Source organism: Brienomyrus brachyistius, chromosome 18, assembly GCF_023856365.1.
Source record: "Brienomyrus brachyistius isolate T26 chromosome 18, BBRACH_0.4, whole genome shotgun sequence".
Classification (NCBI taxonomy): domain Eukaryota; kingdom Metazoa; phylum Chordata; class Actinopteri; order Osteoglossiformes; family Mormyridae; genus Brienomyrus; species Brienomyrus brachyistius.
Genome location: NC_064550.1, coordinates 2648176 through 2664941, shown reverse-complemented (window position 1 = coordinate 2664941; position 16766 = coordinate 2648176). Strand labels below are relative to the sequence as shown.

General features: G+C 39.7%; 1 protein-coding gene across 2 annotated transcripts; it reads right to left on the bottom strand.

The window, feature by feature from the left end:
- Positions 1–1081: 1081 nt before the first annotated feature.
- Positions 1082–9843, bottom strand: LOC125713109 (non-histone chromosomal protein HMG-14A-like). 2 transcript variants are annotated; one of them, XM_048983952.1, is made up of 6 exons: positions 9691–9843; positions 8682–8714; positions 5078–5107; positions 4863–4910; positions 4157–4276; positions 1082–1794 (listed from the first exon to the last, which is right to left on the bottom strand). In XM_048983952.1, exons 1-6 carry the CDS (start codon positions 9703–9705, stop codon positions 1744–1746), a joined length of 297 nt encoding a protein of 98 aa, XP_048839909.1. In that variant the 5' UTR covers positions 9706–9843; the 3' UTR covers positions 1082–1743. The 2 variants fall into 2 exon arrangements, with proteins under 2 accessions (XP_048839909.1, XP_048839908.1); XM_048983951.1 differs by lacking the exons at positions 1082–1794; positions 4157–4276; positions 4863–4910; positions 5078–5107 and adding exons at positions 6726–7539; positions 7665–8091.
- Between the last annotated feature and the right edge of the window lie 6923 nt (positions 9844–16766).

The following is a 16766-nucleotide window of genomic DNA, read 5'->3' as shown; positions in this document are numbered from 1 at the left end:
TAACCGTCACTCCCCACATGCATCAGTGAACCCTGGCACCCATGACCCGGTCGCTGGTTCACTGGTTGGCCTTCCTTGGACCTCTTTTGATGGATATTGACCACTGCATACTGGGAACACCCCACAAGACCTGCCATTCTGGAGATGCTCTGACCCAGTCATCTAGCCATCACAATTTGGCCCTTGTAAAAAAAAATCACTCAGGTCCTTCCACTTGCCCATTTTTCTTGCTTCCAACATATCAACTTCAATAACTCTTCACTTGCCTAATATATAATGGCACCCTTGACAGGTGCTATTGTAATGTGATAGTCAATGCTATTCACATCACCTATCAGTGGTTTTAACATCATGGCTAATCAGTGTGTTACATACATTATATATTTTTTGCGATGTCATGTATCATCACTGGAGTCATGATTACATGGGGTTTTATATTAAGAGTTGTAGAACATTTTTCATTTCCTCCTCTGCAATGGCCAATTTTACAAGTCACTCCCCCAACAAATGACACCTTTGTCAGGTTAGGAACAATTTGACACTGGATGAATTCATGGTCTAAGTCCACCCATAGTCCTGACGGTGCCCAGCTGACAAAGGTATATTACGAACCCAGCAATCTAACCTATCAGGCACAGAAAAGCCAGCTTGCATTCCCGCTGTTTGCTACAGCCTCAGATCTGTTCCCACGGTACCAACCCGTTTTTGACAGGAAGAAATATGAATGGGAACTATGAGAAATAACATCTAAAAATCTATAAACATCTATGAATGCACTGGTCATTTAGAGTCAGCAATCTACCTAAACCACATCTATAACTTGTAGGGGAAGACTCACATGAACATGTGAACTGCACAGAGAAGCAGGACAGGAACTGTTCTGGTCTGTGTATTGGTCTAGGAAACAAAAGTTTACAAATTGTGAAAGAAAATGGTATAGGTAAAGTAAAACTGTAATTTAAAAAACAGGGTTTAAACATCAGGTTGTCTGGGGGGGGAACTATCATCACTGTCAGATTAATGTACTCCTGTAAGGTATATCATATATTTTAATGCAAGAGCAAAAATTAAACGACGTCAATGAGAAATTTCAAGGGTTACGTTTATTAAGAGACATCCAGAACAAAACAGTGGGTACATGGACAACTGAATAATTCATTAGATCTGTTTGAAATTTCATTGTTTAAAAAGAAAACAAAAGCAGCTGCTAAAAAAGTGACCACATACAGTACAAGTCCCCCAAATTAACAGAACTTTGCTTTCACAAATCATTAAAAGTTGTTATTTTTTTTAAAGAGGATCAAACAAAACACAGCCCATGTTACTACCTGGAATGTTTTCAGTTGACTTATTCCTCTTGCTTATACACACAATTTTAAGGTGGGGGGGGCGGGGGTGTCAAGAGCAAAACAATCCACTCACACTCACACACAGTCTGCAAAAGTAGAATATTCTGTAGAGAGACAGGCTATGACACACTTACTAGAATACCAACTGGGAATCTTTTCCTACGCTGAACAAGCTAGTCACAGAAAGTGACACACAAAGTCACAAAATGTTACTTAAAAATAAGAGTTTGTTTTGCAGACACTTGACATAACTGCAAGTCCTCCATGTTTAGCTTTGATTTGTGCTAAAAACCAGTACTGATACTTAGAAAACTGATAAAAATATTCCTCTGTTAACAATAAGTCATGGAGGTTTGGGGGCACCACATGAAACCCACTGAGGAAAAAGGCGTTACTACTCTGACTTAGATCCCTCCTTCTCTGCTTCGTCTGGGGTGTCCTCCACCTGTTGGAAGATCAAGATTAATTTTATCTAAGAATTAAAGAGCAAGAATCCCACCTGGACAAAGCATGATTCCTCTTTTTGTAAATGTTACTTACCAAGCAAACAATTCCAAAAGGATGACAAAGTCAATCTACTTAATCCATCTTAAGTCTAATCACTCCAGTTAAACCAGAAAGGTTATTGTACAAATACAAATGAATGACTTAATACTCAAGAATCGTCATGGCACAAAAATGCATTAAGACAATGAATATGCTAATTATCTTATTATAAACCTGAAATGTTCATATTTAAAATAGTTGCGTTTAATGTGACAAACATCTCAAACTACAGGCATAAGAAACAGAACTCTGCTGCTGAAATGTCCTGCTGTGTAACTATTAATCTTTTTTAAATTGTGAATAAATGTTAACAATCCTGCACAGTGAACAGCAATAATCTAACTTTAAACATTCAAAAATGCACATCAAACAGCAGAACATCCAATTATAAAAATGAAATCACACCCTAAACTTAACGATTAATATATCGAGACAATATCCTGCTGTAAAGCATCGTCTCTAAAAGATAAGTTAGAGAACTTCTCTACAACCTAGCAGCCGCCATTGTAGCTAAGCAGTACAATCCTACTTGTCAGCTATGAACTTTCTTTGTTCATGCAGGCTGTGGTACAGCTTATTGGCTGTCAGGCAGAATGTATCGTCATAGTTTGAGTTTCTCTAAATCTGGTCTCCATCAGCTGTTTTATAAACCCTCTAACTAAGGCCATTTCACAGACACAGCCCTGCTGGGGGTGACTTTCTCCCATCAATGGGGTTTTCATCATCTCCAGCAACATGTACAAACTAGTGTGGGTCTTTTTTGCACCCAAAGTTTCAAAAACCTTCAGAACTTCCAAAAAAATTCTGTTCCCATCCCAATTCATGTTCTTTTTGTGTTCCACCAAAATGGTAGATTTCTGGTAAGTTCTTCCCCCCTACACAATCCCTGCTGCCCCAGAAAATCTCCCAATTCAACATACTGTTTCCTTTCTGGCTTCACATTACTTTTATTTCACTGCTCCCACCAGACAGTCATAGATGGGCAGTGGATAGTTTTTGTACCTGGGTTGTGAAGAGGTGTGTTCTGAATGAGACAGAATTCTAACGAATCACTAGATTCATTTATTCGGTCTGGAAAATGGCATTTTTCTAACGGCAATGCTGAATATGTATAGTCAGGGGCAGAATTATTGGTACCCTTTCGTGGAATCGCCAATGGCAGCAGAAACCAAAAGTATACAGACAATGTTTAAAAAGTCTGGAATATACATTTAAGGGCGACTTCCATGATCCTTGATTTACTTAACTTTCACAGCTCCATTGAGTCTTGATCACAGACGTCTTATCTATAAATCTAGAGATTCAAGGATAAGCCGTTCTAATTTTAGCAAAATGTCCGGGTACCAAGTGGATTTCATGGATCTTAATAATTCTTGGTCTACTGAGTCAGCAGTATTAAAAATCCACCACCATATCTGACAGTAAGCGTATGCATCTTTTTGTTTGCAAACGTCAAATGCATACATGACCAGTTTTCTATTCTGATCACACATCAGCAACGCGGAAGAGTCTAGCCAAACACACAATATTGTTGAATGTTTTCAGTAAAGGTTTTCCTGTCTGTTGGTTACAAGGTAGTATCTTATGTTACAGATTTGGTGACCGAAGTGTGCAATTCTTCAACTAAATTTTTTTTTGCTTCACTTACCATTTTCCTTACTGTGCATAATATATATACAAGTAACACATATTTCTCCATACCCACGACCTGCCATATGCAGGTCAATCACCGTCTGATTTTACATATTCTGTAAATTTAGTTTTATGCCCTAGCAAATGTTTAAGACAGAGTAACGTAGCAATTCAGATATGTGAGAATAATATACATTAAACATAAAATAGTTTGCCCATGATCAGGCGTAATATATTGCTCTACATTTTATGTACCTATTTTCCTGTTTATACCAAGCACAGGTTTTAATAATTCTGGACCTGAAATGAAGGTATGTGGAGCAAATATGTTTGGAGGCTTAGACGACTTATCTTGGTAAAGTCACACAGTCTAAACACTTGAACAACCAAAATGCAACCTTTAGCTCGGGGCTGTCAAACTCCAGTCCTGGGGGGTCGGAGCCCTGCACACTTTTGGGTTTCCCCTCATTTAACACACCTGATTCAATACCACGTGCAAATTATCACACAGCTCTTCAGCTGAATCTTTTGTGGTGGGACAGGGACAACTAAGCTCCTCCAGGACTGCAGTGTCACACCCCTGCTTTAGGTAATGATGTTAAAAGTTAAATGTGCAGCGTTGCATGAACCTTATTAGCTTTTGCTTCTCCATTTTCAGAGTGGTTTTCCTCATTTGCCTCCTTTTCCGCTTTCCCTCTCTTTCCCTTGGTCTTTTTGTCTTCCTTCTTGTCATTGACAGCCTTCTCCTTCTATGGGAGACAATGGGGGCAAGATGTCAGCATCTAAACTACTGAAAGTTAAACCTAGGAACAAAATAAGGTGTCCATATTCATCCAAGGTTTTTTGCTAGATTTTTAACACACTGACATGAATGTGTAAGCAAAAACAATCAGTTTAACTTTTACTCTGTCATGTCATAGCAATATTTCACATTTTGACCAACTGCAATACATTTGATAATTCAATATTATGACGTGAATTTAAATCACTAGGATTACTTTAAACAAAAAACACACCGTCACTGCGATCTGAAAATTAATAATACATGGGTCCTACCCATCTGTATACAGGGAATACAGACCTTACAGTCATAAATTCTCTAGCAAAAGTAGACATTTATTATTCTGTAATTCACTTTCTCAAACAGGAGACTTGTACCACTTGTTCTACTTGAAGCAACAAAGTTCAATGGTTTTCAATTAAAACTACTGTTCATGTGATCTTTCATCTCTTAGCAAAATGCACTAAAAGCCCATGTGAAATCAATACCATTACTTAATATTCAACAACATTAGCACTGCATATAGGTGGGTTGTGTATTTTCAGGAAGTTTACCTTTGCTGGCTTTTTTGGTTTTGGTTCTGGCTTTGGGGGTGCTGGTTTCTGGTAACAAGAGGAAAAAACATTAAGTCCCAAAAGAAACCGAATAACCACATAAGAAAATCTGAGAACGCAAAAATTCCCTAAAGGGCGATAAATTTTTTGAATCTGTGCACGACTCAAAACTACCCCAAGGGTGTGTTGAAAAGCAAACAGTGGTGGACACTTACCGCTGATAACCTCGCTGATCTCCTCTGAGGCTTAAGAAAGAGGGAGAAGAGAATTCATATGTATGACCCACTCAAAAGCAAAACAGTGAATACTGCTGCTGCCTTCAAGCAGACACATTTAACACTGCTGTGTGACAACACATTTACCGTATGATCAGCCTTTAACAGCCCTATGGTACACCCAGGAGAAAGCAACGTCAGGCGCGACGCAGGTGTTTTTACTAGCATGAGCCCAACAGTTATTTTCCAGTCCAGTACCCACGTTGTTTAAACAGTAAATGTACTTGTGAACATCTGAGTGCTCATGGGCGTGTCGGTCTTAAAAAGAGGAGGAGTCAGTTGCGTTGTTGGCCCATTGCTGTCTTGAGGCAGCGGAAAGCGATTGCACTATTGACCAATAAAAATCTGGTCTAAAGTCAAAGACGCAGTATTTCCCTGTTATTTCAAGGGCACGTTATTAAGATAGTAAAATGTACCCACATAGGCATGGTACACATACAGGGATGCACAGCAGCGCACAAACATGCAAATTATTAAAAATAAAAAGATTACAATATGGAAGATCATTTATGTGAACATCAAGATAATTTAAAGGAATATATATGTCATAACGGCTGGCCAAAATACTCATCAGAATTAGCCAACTGCAGTAATGACAAATGAAACGGGCTAATTATTTTACCAATTGTGGCAATAAACATAGGTATTTAAACACACCAGGCAGGTGTCTATCAAGACCCAGCAAACAAACAGTGAACACGGATCAAACACGGATCAACTTTCCTGCCACATCAAGAACAATACAAGACCATGTATATTGAACAAAATATCAATTGTCAAGCTCCTCTGTTAAACATTGGTGCATTGGCCCATATATTCTTAATTCCCGACCTGATGGGACAAAGGACTGGGAGACTGTGGAGTAAGACTGTCCAAGGACCACATATCTGTCCCTCAACAAAGAAGAATGCCGCTGTAAACTATGTCTATCCAGCCATGAGTCCCAGGGCCAGCTGTCATTGCTGTACTCTTCCAGCGCAATTCCCTCCTAGAGTGGTCCCTGTTGGCCGATTACACCGTAGGTAGCAGCCAATAATATATTAACTGCTAATAACATACATTTTTCAAATTCTTAATGTAATAAAAGTCAGTAATGTAATAAATGGCCAACAACATAATATATTAACTGAGCCAATAACGTAATAACTTATTACATTATCAACTTAGTAAGAAAAGGGAAATTATGTTATTGGCAAGTTACATTATTGGCTGTTGCACTGTATATTATAGCTACGAGAATGTGTGAATTATTATTCAGTCAAAAAAAAAAAAAAAACACACATACTGCAATGGAAAGAACTGCTGAAAATGCTCCGATTAGTCAGGTGGGACATTACAATACAGCTCCCAGAAAGTCGGAGCAGTCTCTGTGGCATGTTGTGTTTTGCATAACGTAGCCATGCATTATGGATGCGACCTGGGCATAAATGAGGACACATAAGATTTTGGAAGGTGCGATGCTGAACTGCAAGTGCCGATGCCAATGAACCCAAATACACGAGCAACAGCACGGAGAGATCGGCCGGTAGAAGAGTTACATCATCGGTAGCCAGATAAGCGAACTGAATATTTTGATTGAAAAAGAGAATCCGAATATAGCATTTATTTGGACATTTTAAATCACACTGCATTTTACAAATGTTTTTCAAATGCAGGGATTCACTGTGTATAATGATTTTTTTACATCTTGATATGACTAAAACAATTTTGAACAATATTTTTTGCAAATTATTTTTAAAAACTTTTTTGAGATTATACTAGTCAGGTTTCATACTTTCAGAAAGTAAAAACCCACCAATTTTACTGGTTATTGCATGGCTGAGCAAAATGATTTTAAAGAAACCAAAGCTATAAGAAACTAAAAAAAAGATCATTAATTATTTTCATTGCACCACATTCCTGAACAGGGTCTTATACTGGTGGTATTCTTCCTCCTTGGGTTCGCAGGCGGGGAGCACCACGACGGGGCTGTCCACGGGAGGGTCCAGGAGCATCTGGGGGCAATGTGCTCATGCTGGATCGGGTGGATGGAGGCGAACAGGTAGTCAGAGGAGGTGGTGTTGCAGCAACAAAATGCTCAACTGCTTCAGCGAGCCTTCCCAGATTGTCCGCGATACGTCCGAGGGGCCGAAGCAACATCTCAATGCGGCTCAGGCGGGTATTCACACGCCGAACACTCCGCATGATTCCACCCAGTTCTCTCTCCAGCATGTTGAATCCAGCCTGCTGGAGTTCCAGGAATGGGTGGTCCTCCTGCCGGATGATATTCCCGCGTCGCGATCTGGGTTGGCTCTTCTCTCCACTGGACCTTGTTGACGGTTGCTCTGCCATCAATTCTTCCTCCACAACTGCTTCCGGCTCCTGCTTAATGGGTCCAGTCTCAGGATCTTCAGCCAGCGGAGCTGCATGACATTTACGATTCATTTATTGTATGGCTCTGTTGCAGATGCTTAATGTAAAATAAACTATTTTTTGCAAGAAGCCTGTATGGTTTGTATATAATGATTCATTGTTACCATAGCATTACCTTGGAAGCCCACCTCTATCCCCCCATAACCCTCAATGTTTTCATCACTGAGGGTAAAGGCAGTGATGTCCTCCGCTGATGTCACATCCTCAGTTTTTGTAGATGGTCCTCCTCCCGTTTCCAGTAGTCGTTTACGTTGAGCGGCCAGCTTTTTCCCCCGTCTCCTAACATCATTGTACCGCTTTCGGCACTGTGCAGCCGTTCTGGTGATGCCAGAAGACGAGGACACACTTGCTGCTACCTCCTCCCATGCCTGCTTCACCTCAGGGAGCTTTGGTGGAATACTGCCGTTGCCGTAGATTTTCTGCTCGCGCGCTTTCACTTCACATACAAGCAGATCCGTTTCCTCTGCAGAGAAGCGTTCTTTTCTACTACCTGGTAAGTCCGGTGTTATAATAGGAATCTGCCAAGGTGCAAGCACACCGGGCTTTTAAAGGGAATGGGAGATGACACTCTGATTGGTTTATAGCATGTTACGCCCCAAACACACCCATGAGTAATTACGAGACTAAGTACAACCCTTTTGAACCATGCAACTGGCGCTGCAACCATTTTTCCATGGTTAAACTGGCAGAAGTGGATTTGGCCACGCCCTAAATGAACTTGGATCATGTGCTTCAGACCGTTGTAACATGGCGCTAGGTATCATAACTCATAACTGATTTGTACAGAATCAAAAACAGCGATTATCTGCGTCATTTTTTCTGGCTACATGTTTACCATGCTCAGTTTGACCTTCATATGCATTTTGCGTTACTCAGTATTTAAAGAAACCATGTAAAAAATAGTTGCTTGGCTTAAGCTAGTAACAAGTAATTCATAAAAACTAATACTGAAATATGCCATTCAAATTTAGTCACAGAATTATATTCTGCGCATCAGGTAGCATGTAAACTTTATTTAAAAAATTAAAGTAAATGACTTACTGAATTGACTGATCTGTAATGGCATTCCTTTGGTGAAAAACTAAACTGAACAGGACTGTAAACATTAATAAGGAATAAAATAAGCACATACCTCTTCCTTTACATCCCCATCAGTTCCCTGTTGCTAGAGAAATAAATATAAATCAGAATACACGTTTTCTTCATTTTAAATAATTCAGAAAACTTTGGTTAGCCTGCAATACTAATACTTTCATGCCCTTATTTGTTCCAAAGTAGTTAGATATTCAAAAAATTAAACCAGTGGTGGCATCATATTACATGCAATTACTTTGATAAAACACACGTTACAGAAAGTGCTTCTGTAATACTGCAATCCAACAGAAACGTAAAGACATTTTCAGCTAAATATCTGCTTCAGTGATTTTATAGTTAATTGATTTCCAAATTTCTAACTCTCCTGGTCTTCCGGGAAAGATTCTAACGAATAAAAAGGGGAAGGGGGCGCATTACATCAAGGAAATTCACGCACCGAACAAGTAAAGCCCCCCCGCCCGTAGCATTCTAAACAATTATTTTCATACATATTGACTGGGGGAGGGGCTGAAATAAAGTTAGCCGCATTCCGCCATCTGGCGACAAGTAGGGGCTACAGCAACCATTTATTTAGCATTGCGAACAAAGAAAAACACATAAAATTATATCCCTACTGGACTAGTAAAATCCCCAATATTAACCGAACACGCTTGCTTTGATTCTGGTTAAATATTTTTAAATGTGCGCAACGCTTATATAAGTATTGTCATCTGACCATTTACTGATGGACTGGAGTGTTAAGTGCGAAGCATGGCTGCTTGTGGTTCTAACAGTATGGAGACGAAGCTTGACAGACTAGTCACAAGGGTAGGTAAACCATATCAAATACACCAACTTTTCATTAAATTCCAGTAAAAAAACACGCGATAATTTCAAAACATCGTTTCTTAACATCTTATCTCAGCCGCTGAGCATACTTATACTCCCCTTACAGAGACGTTTCTAATCAAATCCTCATTATCTCGCAGGCTTCACTACACTTCATAGCTAGCTACATCGCTATGGCTTACTGTTTTGAGAATGTGGGGGAAAGTGTTGCTACGTACCTTTCTCTTGGGCATACTGAAATCCAGAACAACTTGCTTCTTTAAAATAAAACCTAAAAATCTTTATTTTGCTGAGCAGCTCACCGCATGTAAAAAAACTAACGACCCCTTTACACCAATACTGTAGTAAACACGGGGCAACATTAAAGCTAGCGGCTGAATGGGGGAGGGGCGCGGCTAAAACTTGATTGATGTCGAAATTGACGAATCAGTGAGTGGCGACAGAACACTCGGACGGCACCAGTTTCAGTACTGGGAAATTTTACGCGCGAAATGCTGAATACGAAGGGTGGGCTTTTGCTTATTTTTTCGTGATATGTAGTACCCGCGATAGACAGTCAGTATTGGGGTGTTTGAAAATTCAAAAAACGTCATATTTCATTCAGATTTACACGGAGAGCTCTGCGAAACCTTCTGCAGTGATAGTTTAATGGTGATCATTCTTTCAATATCAGTCGAAGTCAAAGAAATAGTAAGATACATTATAGGTTTATCCCTTATTGTCAAAACCGAGAAGCATTGCCCGAGATATCTAGTAGAAAAAAAAACACACAATGTCTTACTCGTATGAGCTTAGAATGTCTTAACCTTGTCAGCCACCTACGGATGTAACCTACAGAACAGCTACACAATAGAATGGCGCCCCTCACGGATGTGTCATGACACTACATCACCTAGAATAACATAATGAATTATGTTTTTTCAACAGAAATTTACAGACAGTGCCCCCATATTCATAATTCTTAGACGAATTTTGTTACTCATCAGAATTACATTATTAGCTATTAGCATTTAAATGACTGTTTTGAAGCATACATAAACACAGTGAAACAGACTGGTCGTACACAACTGACTACATATGCCCCGGGCTATTTCCCTTCACTTGCATAAACACGCCAAACAACTAATTATTATACGTGACGTGGTTATTGGTAGGATAAATCTTTTGCTTCATAACAATTTTCTTCTTAAATTGTCCTTCATTCTACGCATTTCTTGTGGTCCATCAAAACATCCTACTTATAGATCATACATGGACAGATGAAGGCATTTTATTGGGATACCTCCTGGCTCCATAAACCACTATTTATTATTATTATTATCCATCCATCCATCCATTTTCCAAACTGCTTATCCTACTGGGTCGCGGGGGGTCCGGAGCCTATCCCGGAAGCAATGGGCATGAGGCAGGGAACAACCCAGGATGGGGGGCCAGCCCATCACAGGGCACACTCACACACCATTCACTCACACACGCACACCTACGGGCAATTTAGCAAGTCCAATTAGCCTCAGCATGTTTTTGGACTTTGGGGGGGAAACCGGAGCACCTGGAGGAAACCCCACAACGACATGGGGAGAACATGCAAACTCCACACACATGTGACCCAGGCGGAGACTCGAACCACTGCACCACCATGCTGCCCCCAACACACAAAGCTATATACCTTAATAGCAAATACATGTACAGTATATACCACTAGGCCCATATCTTTATAATAAGGCATAATATGTCATGGTAATCAAATTGATACTGCATGTGGTGATAACCTCTATGTATACATCACTCAGCCTTTATAATGCATAATGTTTCACATAGGTATTCTCCCCTATTTTTAATGAACAAAAAATATGCTTTGGTCATTTAATTACCATTTATGTATTTATTTATCAGTTGTTTTTGAATTTGACTTTTATTTTAATTAACAATTTATTTATAGCTAGTATTCCCAGACTTCAGAACTATGCGTGGATGGCTTGACCGTTGTCCCAAGATTCTAGCGCCTGGTTTTTGGGGCACAAATAACCAAAACGTGAGCCTGACTTCATCGATTTGATGATTTACTACATTGTGCACGTTAAACACAGAAGTAAAAACATTGGGCCTCATTCACCAGCTGTTCTTAAAAAAGTAATTTCTTTCTTTGATTTTCTTTAAAACCCACCTACGCAATTTTCATAAAGATTCATCAGTGTTTTCTTATTTGGGATTTGTTCTTAGGTAAGAAAAGTATCTAAGCATATTTGAATACTGATAGGTTTGTGCAAAATAATTGCTTATTGCATTTTTTTCAATTGTACAGTTGTATTATATCATAGGATTTTAATTACAATATTTTTTATCATTTACAATACAATAACTCCTTCACATTCACGTTTAAGTGACTTTATGTCTAGATAAAGTTTTTCCTTTTGGTTAGAATCTTGTGTATCAATATAATTAAGCTGTTTTTGGCTGGAATTTTTAAATGTTACAATATTGTTTATTGAAATATTTTGAAATTCGGAAACTAGCAGCCATGCAGCAGACAGGTCCATCTAGGGGACAGGATGGGCTAACAGGTCCATCCATCCATCCATCCATTTTCCAAACCGCTTATCCTATTGGGTCGCGGGGGGTCCGGAGCCTATCCCGGAAGCAATGGGCACGAGGCAGGGAACAACCCAGGATGGGGGGCCAGCCCATCGCAGGGCACACTCACACACCATTCACTCACACATGCACACCTATGGGCAATTTAGCGACTCAAATTAGCCTCAGCATGTTTTTGGACTGTGGGGGGAAACCGGAGTACCCGGAGGAAACCCCACGACAACATGGGGAGAACATGCAAACTCCACACACATATGTGACCCAGGCGGAGACTCGAACCCGGGTCCCAGAGGTGTGAGGCAACAGTGCTAACCACTGCACCACCATGCCGCCCCGGGCTAACAGGTTAATTATAATAAAAAAATAGTATTGAAATGGAAGTTGATCTGAATGTACAGAGTGTAAAGTTGCCCCTCTTTCTCATCAAGGCAAGCTTCCCAGTGCTAATGGGTTAGTCATGGGTGGAAAGAACCAAGATGGACTGGCTGTCTGTGCAGGTAATTTCTAAAGGTGACCTGAGCCTTCCTGCCCTCCTTCAATGACACTCCAATGTGTTTAATGATGAACTGGGTAGTATGACAGACATTACTGCTAAAATTGATGCCAAACTGAACAGTAAGCTAATGTTCTTCAGCGCTTGCCCTGTGCAAAACTGAAGATACTCCGCAGGTCTTGGTGAAATGTAATATTCCAGAATCAATAAATGTCGTTCAGCTTTCCACACCCATCATGTAGTACATCCAGTCACAGCGCTTCCTTTAGGTTTCATTTCTGCTCTTCTGTTCCACTTGCCTCCACTACTCTTGCATGTATATTTGCAGTGTGTTTTGTGTTAAGTTGCAGGTAGGCTAAGTTGAAGTTACAAGTCATTAGTTGAGATTTAAAGTCTGAGACCTTCTTGGCATCCCAAACATAGGCTGGCAAACCATTCCACAATATAGGGGCCATGTAGCAGAATGCCTGAACACCAATTGTTACTTTATTTATATGAAGAATGACAAGGAAACCTGCGTTCTGTGATCTGTGTGAATGAGGTGGCTTGTAGACTTGAAGTAATTCTGTTAGGTAGGCAAGTTCTAGACCTTTAACTACCTTATATGTAAGTAGGATATGTTTTAGTCTCTCCCCTCAAAGAATGTCTTGTTTAAACTTTTCAGTGGTAAAGAATCTCAGTTTTAATGTATTCACCTTCGTTTTGTTATATCAATAGCCTAACTGCATTGACCCTAAAGGACAAAACACAACATTTCATAAAACACAACAACATTTCATAAAACACAATGACATTTCCGAAAACACAACGACATTTCAGAAAACACGACATTTCAGAAAACACGGCATTTCAAAAAACACATTTCAAAAAACACATTTCAAAAAACACATTTCAAAAAACACATTTAAAAAAACACAACAATATTTCAAAAAACACAACAACATTTCAAAAAACACAATGACATTTCAACAACACAACGATATTTCAAAAACACAACGACATTTCAGAAAATGGAAAGGCTAGGACCACAAGTCTTGTTTGTGATTGGACAGTATCCTTGGGGTGACATGGGTACTGTCCAATCAGGAACAATAAGTGTGGCCCTACCCTTTTCCTGATTGCTATTGGACATCAATATATATCACTATGTGAGTGATATATATTGCCTGTGATAAGTATCTTTCAGTATGAGTGACATAAAAGACATGCCTTCCTTCATCAGAATATCCGTTGTATTTATTTTAAACAGGGACCGTTGCTCAGAAGTAATCTGATTGGATTTTGGTTATTGGGTCGGATCAAATCTTGAAAATGGATTGTTCAAAAGAAAAATGGATTCTGAAACTGGATTAGATCACATAATCTAGGTGTTGGTTTTGATCTTGATCAAACCTTCAATATGTGCTGTTCGAAATGTTTTGATACGATTGATGGAAAAAAAATCTGGATTATTTTGTTCCCAGCAGAAAGGTAGATTAAGAGTGGATTCCAGGAACAAAACGTAATAAAACTTTGATCAAAGAAAACATTTGTATCATGTAGTCTATACACATTAATTTACATTTATTTATTTATATAGACATTACACTACCTATTAAAAGAAAATAGGATGTCTGCATTGCTTTATTGTGCTATTTTCTGTCTATTCAAATGACAACACTTAAAGTGGCTCCCACACTTGCTATTCTACCTGTAGTTCCAAACATAGCTAGCAGCCTACATTGTGATATGTTGCCCCATTTAAAACACTGGTAATCCGCAATTTGTAGCCATGAAAAGTCTGACTCAGGGTGATCCAATCCAATGTTGCTTTGAAAAGCCAACACTAAAGTAAGATGCATTACCTGATCCTCAACAGCAAAACATGGGATCTCCAAATCAGGATCATTCTGATCCAGATTAAACTTTTTGTACAACAGGGCCCAAGAGGATCTCCAACAGTGCTAGTGCAACAGTTTAAAAAATAGCAGGAGAATTCACTAACTGGTATTCCCTGCAGGCGGCACACCACATATGGTTATAATATTCAATGCTGGTGTAAAAGATCCTGACTGTTATCTTCTGCATTGCAAAGGTAATGGGGATGTGTGGGTTGTTGCCATAGAACTGTGTCTCATGGCTTTGAAACTTAGCATGACTTGTTAGACATGATATTGATAGACATCCTTTTGCACAACCCGCTGTCCCATCAGTCTTCCGTTAGGTGATACATATATAAAGGATGTAGTTAGAGTACAGTTCTGCACAGGTGGCTGGAGTTTACAGTGAGGATTCTTTTTCCATGAAAGGTAAGGTGCATGACAAATGGCATGGGATTCCAAAGAGGGATGAGGATGGACAGGATTTGGATATGGAGATTACCCTGAGTGGGGACAGCCAATCCTAAGGTACTTTGTATGGCTACAGTCAGCTGATGACAATGGAGACAGTCTGTTGTGGATGTAAGTCCAGTAGAGGATTTGCTCCAGCAGCCAACTTGACAAAGTCACTGTGCACGTGGGTCTCTGGTTGCACAATATCTGCAGGTCTGGCACCACTTTACTAGGTGTCTGATGTGTGAAAAAGACATGAATCATGGAGGGATTGCAGGATTTAAAGGGATTACGTCATACAATACCATTCTCAGTCCCTTGCTTGTTGCATCATGGAGGTTCATCAGGTGTAGAAACTATGAAGTGTCACCAGTTCCCCCAAATAAACATTCTATTCTCCACCCAGCCCTGTGTTCTTTCTTCTGCTGTTCTATGAGCTTGTCTGTCTGATGGTACCAGGATGCCTACATAGCCAAAAAGCATGGGGGTTTTTCTTTGCTTCAGTGTAATATATTCTGTGAGTGTGGATCATGCCATTGGTGTGAGACCCCTGAATTTAAAATTAAAACTGCTTCAAGGATACCACGGTGCAGTGTTTCGGTGTGCGGTGGGCTTGCCCTTTAATGCCTGAAATGTATGCCATACTTTGACACTAGAGGGAGATCTTGTGCAGCATCTGACTTAAATGCCATCCATTGATTTTTCAATAACTGCCTGTCTAATCAGATTGTAGTGACACAAAACCTATTCTTGGAAGCATACAGCATAAATCAGAGTAGCATCAGAGCCCCTGCAATATAGGTAATTTAGAGTTAGATATATTCCTTAGTGAGGAAGACTCATGTGGGGAACAGCCAAGCCCCTTTGATGGATGGGGAGAACAAAGTGAATTCCTGGAGCGTAAAGTACAGTAAGGTCTGTGGTACCGTTTGGTTTTACCTGCTCCGTATCCATATATATTATAAACCATTTAATGCCTGGCTTGAGTGCTGTATCCATGCAGTTTGTTAACCCCCCACTAACATCAAACAATGAACAATGAACTAGGTAAATCAAAAGTGGGGACAAAAAGCAAATACAAAAGATACAAAACCAAACACATAGAATCTGATAATAAAGTTGGTCTTCGGCCGGCCTCAAACTTCTGACCAATGCGTTTATACTCTCGGGGTTCGGTTGTAGTACAGGTACCTGGGCAAACACACTAGGGACTAAAGGGCGGGGTAGGAACGGTGCAGACCCTGATTTTGAATTGTGTTGTGAATATATTTAATTTCTTTTCCAGATCTAAAGCCTCTTTCATTCTTTCCAGCATAGTTCAGCAAGAGATATCTAATTGTGGATATATTTAATTTCAGTAAATAGCGTTCTTGGGTTTACATACATTACTGATGTCTCTTCACAACAATGGACACAACCGATCTAGCTACGTAGATAAAAATCTAGCTAAATAGATTAAAAAAATGGACATTCGAAAATAGCTTAATACTTCTGCAAACAAGCCATCCCAGCCAGCCACCTTTTGTACTATGGTCAGTCCATAGTCTTTGGTGGACGTTTCACCACTAGTTAATGATGATCTTGGGACAGACTAACCAAACCAAACTATCTCACAGAGATGCCCAGCCTGCATTTTCCACAGAAGGAAGCGCTCATTTATTTGTATTACAACCGAGACTGGCTTGAATACAATATTAAAGCTGTATGCAGAATTTAGTTTTTACTGTCAGCAATTTAGCACTAACGCCTCACGAACGCCGGATGCATTCTTGTCTGGGGGATACCCCATCTTCTTAGACAAAGACTACTGTAGGGACTCAAAAGCACAAAGGAGAATATCTCTTCCTGAACTGAGCTTATCACTGTCACCTGTAATTGAGACATGAATTTGTATAAC

What these genes read in the sequence shown, in the direction of transcription:
- LOC125713109 (XM_048983951.1), bottom strand. An exon ending in ATGGGGATGTAAAGGAAGAG is followed by an intron (nt 8,092 to 8,681) that starts GTATGTGCTTAT and finishes TCCCTTTAAAAG; the next exon opens with CCCGGTGTGCTTGCACCTTG. An exon ending in GATAGAGGTGGGCTTCCAAG is followed by an intron (nt 7,540 to 7,664) that starts GTAATGCTATGG and finishes AATGTCATGCAG; the next exon opens with CTCCGCTGGCTGAAGATCCT.